The sequence below is a fragment of the Triticum urartu genome, chromosome 7A, assembly GCF_056163025.1.
Source record: "Triticum urartu cultivar PI428250 chromosome 7A, HENAU_Tu73, whole genome shotgun sequence".
In the NCBI taxonomy this organism is placed as follows: domain Eukaryota; kingdom Viridiplantae; phylum Streptophyta; class Magnoliopsida; order Poales; family Poaceae; genus Triticum; species Triticum urartu.
The window spans coordinates 680,986,935-680,994,579 of NC_141879.1; the positions used below are offsets into that span (position 1 = coordinate 680,986,935).

Here is a 7,645-nt window from a genome sequence, read left to right on the forward strand (position 1 = left end):
CCGCCACCCCCCGAGCCGGATTAGTTCTTTTTTAGCTTTCTTTGGGGCTTTGTTTTGTTGTGCCCCCAGCATGACTTGGTAACTTGTTCATACTATCAGGCCCGGCCCTAAGGGGGGGCAGGGGGGCGGCCGCCCCGGGCCCCCAAAGTTCAGGGGGCCCTCCCCAAGTGTGCAATAGCCTACAGGTTAGTACTAAGGAAACTATGGGCCATGGCCCAGGGAAGTAACCAAGCGTGGGACGCAGTCTATGGCAAACATGGCATTTCCTAAACGGCGCCTTTAGCGCCCGTTTATTCGATTCCAGCAAACAGACGCACACTACAGATCCGCGCTGGGCCGGCCAGTGTTATGTTTCCTTTTCTGTAAAAACTCCCAAAAACACAGCGCAGTAACCAACTGACCGTGATTCCCCTTGGTGCTAATTGTCTTCCTTTACGTTTCTTTAACTAAACTGTGTTGTGTTTTACCATATTTTATTTGTTTTGGCCGGGATTCTTCTGTCTTTTTTCCTTTTCTTTTTCTGTTAAGTTTTCAAAATTCATGAACTTTTTTCATCGATGAACTTGTTCAAAATTGATGAAGTTTTTTCAACTGTACAAACCTTTTTTTCAAAATCAATGAAATTGGATGAACTTTTATCAATTTCGATGAAGTTTTTTCGAATTTAATGAACTTTTTTCCTAATTCGATGAACTTTTTTTCAAAAAGCGTGACCTTTTTTCAATGGTGATGAACCTTTTTCAAAATCGGTGAACTTTTTTCAAAATCGATGAACCTTTTTTAAAATTTGATGAACTTTTTTTAAATCCATGAACTTTTTTCTCAATTTTTGTGAACTATTTCTGAAAATTGATGAACTTTTTTCTCATTTTTTGTGAACTATTTTTGAAAATTGATGAACTTTTTCTCAAAACCGTGAACTTTTTTTCAAAATTGATGAACTTTTTTTCAAAATCAATGATTTTTTTTTGTAATTCACGAACTTTCTTTCGAAATGTTTTCAAATAGTTGAAAAATCAAACGCTACAGTGAATGGTAGATGTGTACTAATAAATTGTGCGTCTATTAATGTCCTTAAACAGTTCTCCCTGTACTTGGTCACTAGCACGTACCTAGGTCAGGTGGTTTGCCTTTCGTAGACGTGTTTGTGAGGGAGCTTGTTCGTTTTTGCCGATATTTTCGCGATGCCCACGAGGATACCTGCGATCTATTGAAATTTGCTGGGCCGGCGCAGTACCATCGCATGCGGGCGCCAGTAAGCGGAACCGGCGCTGAGAGCGCCGGTTAGGACCTCTCGGCAAACATAGCCATTCTTCCTATTCCTTGACGAATCAATCCCAGATCCTACGCCGTTCCTTTTTTTTTTTGCGATAATAAACATGGCAACAGCATCATGTTCCTTTTCTCGTAATATCATTCGTAATTCTGATCGCCAGTCCGCCGTCTCGCCGATGCCGATTTCTGTTCCCGGGGCCGGTTCTGTACGGGAAGCCGCTTTGCTCTCTCGCCTTCGAGCACTGAACATGCAGAGACACACATCGCCGATTCGCCGAGTGCTGCAGCCAGATGCGAGTCCACATCGCGTCATCGGCTCATCGCTGAAGGCCCTACAACCAAAGCCGAATGGATCCATCCAAGGTAGTACTCCCCAATCTCTACTCCCTATATGTTTAGTACTTACTATTACGTAATTTATCCTTCGCATATATGATGCATAGCCGGCACTGATCAACCTTTGCTCCCATTATTTATTTATTTCCAACACAGTGAAAAAAGGTAGCGTGTGGATGACTTGATACATTCAGAGATGCGCTCTTGATAAAATTTTCAAGAGTAATACTGGTGCCTGATTGAACTTAGATGGTGAATTACGATAGTTGTTGTGGAGGAAGAGGAACAAATTGATGGGATGATGAACCAGAACAAGAGGAAATGTTGACATCAATACCAGTGATAAAAATGTAAGTTGTCCTGGGATTACAGTTATTTCAGCAGGTGCACATACACAATCTGCTAGTGTAGATGAACATCCTGTTTTGCGTTCTTTTAACTAAAGATTATGAAACTTGCTTTCTCAGATAGTGTGATGTATACTATTTTGATTTTTGAGCACGTGAGGGAATTCAATTTTTATCCTAATGCCTCTATAGTCTATAGCTTAATTATCATCTTATTTATAGTGCATGTAACTATCGCATCGGTTGAAAGAAAGCTTTTCAAAGTTAAAATTATTGGAGAACAATTTGAGATCAACAATGACTCAAGAGAATTTAAATGGTTTGCCAACATTATGCATCAACACGAATTTACTGAAAGAGATTGAAGCCGACCCCTTCATAAGTGACTTTGCATTGAGGAATGACAGAAGTTTTAAAAGGTAACATGTATAATTATTTTATATGTATATTGTTTTGCATGCATTTAAGCATTTATTGGTATCATTTTATATACAAGCATAGTCATTATTATTACAATATTGGTTATACTAAGGGCCCCGAGTTTTGGTTTTGCCCCGGGCCTCCAAAATCTCAGGACCGGCCATGCATACTGTGTACTGATGTGTTGGATGCTTGATCCGGCACTTTCTCACGTTGTGCCATTTTTCACAAGCTAGTACAGCATATTTGAGGTGAGATAAAAGTAAGATGGCGATCGATGTGAACAGTATGTGAACAAGAGGTGGTGCTGTGTGCAGCCGGCGATCGATCGACCGAGTTAGCTTGGCTGCCACGATTACCATGCACAGCACAGCAATCATTCTTTCCTCCTTTCTTCGCCTCGCTCCATGGCTAGCTTCCCTCCAAGTCCATTTACCCTACCGCACGGAGATCCCTTAACCTTTCTTCACACATGACTCCACGAGTATGCTATGGCTACGCCTCTTCTTCTCACAGTACATGAATGCATGCAGGACGTACGCCGTGTTAATTCCGTCCAACGATTTCCTTCTCTTACAAGTTTCGAATCAACCATGCCATACCAACACGACCTACATAATAAGTGTACATATATACACGACACATCGTGCCAACCTTCCCATCTCATCTCATCGATCTCTCCCTGTCACAATTCACAACCACCATCAACCAGCCAATCCATCCATCCATCACAACGTCCACCACGATTCCCTGCCTACGTTTCCTCATGGCGGCAGCCACCAACACCAAGCAGAAGCAGCAGCAGCCGGCGGCCGCCGGAGGAGTGCCGGTGGTTGTGGACCCCAAGTTCGAATGGGCGGACAAGGCCGGCAGCTACGTGCTGCGCCTCAGTCTCCAGGGGTTCAAGAAGGGTGACTTCAGGGTGCAGGTGGACGGCGCCGGCAGGCTCACCGTGAGCGGGGCGAGGACGGGCTCCACCCCGGGATCCTTGCACAAGGTCTTCCAGCTGCCCTCCAACGCCAGCCTCGATGACATCGCCGGCCGCTTCGAGGCGAGCGTGCTCACGGTCACCGTGCCCAAGCGCCCGTACTCTGGTGTCCCGGCGCCGACGAGCATCGAGGAGATTAAGAGGGATAAACCTGGTGTGGCCAAGGATGATGGTGCGACCACCACCACCGTCAGGCCGCCGCCAAGCAAAGACGTCGCCAGCGAGGGGAAGAAGGCGGCCTGCGGCGACGACAGCATGAAGCCCAAGGAAGAGATCGCCAAGGAGGCGAATGCGTCCAACAAGGCCATGGACGAGGCCACGAAGAATGCTCAGCAGCAGAAGCAACCGGAGGAACCCAGCAGACACAAGGAGGAGGAGCAAGAGCTTGCACCAACGGTGAAGAAAGAACCAGAAGTGAAGCCTATGGCTCCCCAGGCGGCAGCTCCGGCCACACCCGAGAAGCCGGCACCGAAGCCAGAGGTTGCCAACGCGGAGAACGCCAAAGCGGTGGTTGACCAGGAGAGCCTGACGGCGGGAGTGAGACGGCGCATCGAGGAAGAGAAAGCCAAGGCTGCGGCCGCTGCCATGGAGGCCAAAGCGGTGCTGGAGAAGAAGGCCACGGCGTGCAGCGGCTGGAAGCAGCGCGTGGCAGGGGGGCTGGAGCAGCTGACGGACATGAAGTGGGTGGACAGCGTGGTGGAAAAGGCAAGGAACAACAAGGAGGTGGTCGCCATCGCCATCACTGCTTTCTCGCTTGGCTTCTTCGTCTCTCACAAGATATTCAGGAAGTGAGCACCACACGTAAGAACAATGGGTAAATAACTAAATATGTGCTGAAGTAAAGATACAGTATAGTAGTGTGATTAAAGTCTACAGTGACAGAACAGACATGAAAAGTCATTTGTGCAAGTAAAGTATGTACATTGACACTGCAAACATGAAGTCAATCCATCATATCTGGCTACAACCGAAGTTGGCAAAATCTTGGAATGTCCATTCGTGAAATCTACCAGAGATTACAAATACTCTTGGCACATACAAAGCAAAACTCACCTACAGTTTGTTTGTACATAGAACCATGGTTATCAGCCGGCCATCACCGTTTGCAATGAAAATTCATTGCATTTTGGACCATGCCTTCGTGCAACTAGCAGAAGGAAGAGGAGAAGAACTAGAAAGAAGGGCGAGGACTATATATAGCATGCCGAGGCATGGGATGTCGGGTCCCAAGATCCGGAGGAGGACGAGGACTAGGAAGAAGAGAATGATCTACATAGGTAGAATGTTTTATATGTGTGACGCCCCCGATTCAATCGTACACTAATCATACACGCAAATGTGTACGATTAAGATCAGGGACTCATGGGAAGATATCACAACACAACTCTACAGATAAAATAAGTCATACAAGCATCATATTACAAGCCAGGGGCCTCGAGGGCTCGAATATAAGCGCTCGATCATAGACAAGTCAGCGGAAGCAACAATATATGAGTACAGACATAAGTTAAACAAGTTTGCCTTAAAAAGGCTAGCACAAACAGGGATACAGATCGAAAGAGGCGCATGCCTCCTGCCTGGGATCCTCCTAACTACTCCCGGTCGCCATCAGCGGGCTGCACATAGTAGTAGGCACCTCCCGAGTAGTAGTAGTCGTCGTCGACGGTGGCCTCTGGCTCCTAGACTCCAACGTCTGGAAGCAGCAATCGGATAGAAGGGAAAGGGGAAAAGAGGGAGAAAGCAACCGTGAGTACTCATCCAAAGTACTCGCAAGCAAGGAGCTACACTACATATGTATGCATTGGTATCAACTGGAATAAGGCTATCATATGCCGGAATAAGAGGGGGATAGCTAGTCCTTTCGAAGACTACGCTTCTGGTAACCTTAATCTTGTAGCAGGAGAAGAGAGTAGATGGTAAGTTCACCAAGTAACATCGGATAGCATAATCCTAACCGATGATCCTCCCCTCGTCGCCCTGTGAGAGAGCGATCACCGGTTGTATCTGGCACTTGGAAGGGTGTGTTTTATTAAGTATCCGGTTCTAGTTGTCATAAGGTCAAGGTACAACTCCAAGTCGTCCTGTTACCGAAGATCACGGCTATTCGAGTAGATTAACTTCCCTGTAGGGGTGCACCACATAACCCAACACGCTCAATCCCATTTGGCCGGACACACTTTCCTGGGTCATGCCCGGCCTCGGAAGATCAACACGTCGCAACCCCACCTAGACCAACAGAGAGATCCGCACGCCGGTCTAAACCTAAGCGCCCAGGGGTCTGGGCCCATCGCCCTTAGCACACCTGCACGTTGCGTGGGCGGCCGGAAGCAGACCTAGCCTAGCAGGCGTTCCAGTCCAATCCGGCGCGCGCCGCTCATTTGCTGACGTCACGAAGGCTTCGGCTGATACCACGACATCAAGTGCCCGTAATTGTCCCCGCGTAGATGGTTAGTGCGTATAGGCCAGTAGCCAGACTCAGATCAAATACCAAGATCTCGTTAAACGTGTTATTTTGAAATAACCGCGAATGCCGACCACGGCCAGGCCCACCTCTCTCCTAGGTGGTCTCAACCTGCCCCGTCGCTTCGCCACAAAGATCCACTCAGAGGGCCGTCGGGACAAACGTCCTTTCGGACCCAATCCATGGATCACTCGCGGGTACTCCTACGAGCCGACCCATCTTTAGTCACCACAAGTATCATATATAAAGTATATAGTATATACCCGTGATCACCTCCCGAGTGATCACGGCCCGATAGTATAGCATGGCAGACGGATAAGAATGAAGGGCCACTGATGATAAACTAGCATCCTATACTAAGCATTAGGATTGCAGGTAAAGGTTACAACAGTTGTAGCAACAATGACAGGCTATGCATCAGGATAGGATTAACGGAAAGCAGTAACATGCTACACTACTCTAATGCAAGCACTATAGAGGAGAGTAGGCAATATCTGGTGATCAAGGGGGGGGGCTTGCCTGGTTGTTCTAGCAAGAGAGAGGGGTCGTCAACACCGTAGTCGTACTGGGTAGCAGCGGCGTCGGTCTCGATGTCTAGCGAGAGAAGAGGGGGAAGAAACAATAAATATAATGCGAACAAATGCATGACGATGCATGACATGACAAAGCGTGATGCTAGGTGTGCCCTAACGCGGTATGAGGTGGTACCGGTGAAGGGGGAAAAACATCCGGGAAAGTATTCCCGGTGTTTCGCGTTTTCGGATAGATGAACCGGAGGGGGAAAGTTGCGTGTTCGATATGCTAGGTAGGCGTGGCGGACTAACGGGTTGCGTATCCGGGTTCGTCTCGTCGTTCTGAGCAACTTTCATGTACAAAGTTTTTCCATCCGAGCTACGGATTATTTTATATTAATTTTTAAAGTTTTAAATCATTTTCTAGGATTAACAGATTATTTTAATTCAAAATTGCATTTATGACGTCAGCATGTCATCAGTAGTCAACTCTGACCGTTGACCGGGCAAGCAGACACGTGGGTCCCACTATCATTGACTGAGTTTATCTAAAACAGATTAATTAGTTTAAACAGTGATTAGGTTACTCTAATTAGGATTAATTGTGTTAATTAATTTAGTTAACTAATTAATTAATTATATTTTTATTATTTATTTATTTAATTTCTCTTTTTTTAACACATTTTAGGGGCGGGGCCCACTTGTCATTGGTACAGGGGGGTTAATGGGCGCTGGCGGGTTACAGGCAGCGGGCGCAACGGGTGCCCAGCAAGCGTTCACCTGGGCGCACGCAAACCGCCGATGAGACAACGACGAGAGGTGGTCGGGCCATGGAGGGCGTGGCCGGCGGGCGCCACGGCGCCGGACCGGGAAGGCGCGGGCCTGGCGTGGGGAGCAGCGCAGGGAGCAGCATCCTGGTAGGCGGGCACAGGCCAGGCAGGGCGATGGCGAGGCAAGCAAGGGGGAAGGGGGCGGCGGCTGCGGCTGTGCAGAGCAGCAGCGACGGGATCCGAGGGCGAGTGGCGGCAGTAGCAAGCAGCGTGGCGGTTGCGGCGAGTAGGGCTGCCGACGGGCGAAGTCGGGGTGGCTCGGCAGGAGCCATAAACAGTGGGAAGGCGCGCAGGGCGCCGTGGTGCGCGCCGGCGCACGCGCGTGTGAGGCGAGGGAGTGACGGGCCGCGCGAGGCGAGCTGCAGGTGGGCGCGGCAGCGCAGGGGGGGAGGAGGTCGACACGGGGAGCTCGGCGGGTCGGCGACCGGTGCAGTAGCAGCAAGTTTCGGGTGCGGGCGCGAACACACGTTGGCACC

The 7,645-nt window shown here is 48.7% G+C and overlaps 1 protein-coding gene across 1 annotated transcript; it reads left to right on the forward strand.

The window, feature by feature from the left end:
• The first annotated feature begins 1,369 nt into the window (after positions 1-1,369).
• Positions 1,370-4,333, forward strand: LOC125529473 (uncharacterized). The gene has a single exon (XM_087535107.1). The coding sequence runs from the start codon at positions 3,145-3,147 to the stop codon at positions 4,156-4,158; it is 1,014 nt and encodes a 337-aa protein (XP_087391233.1). The 5' UTR covers positions 1,370-3,144; the 3' UTR covers positions 4,159-4,333.
• Positions 4,334-7,645: the final 3,312 nt, after the last annotated feature.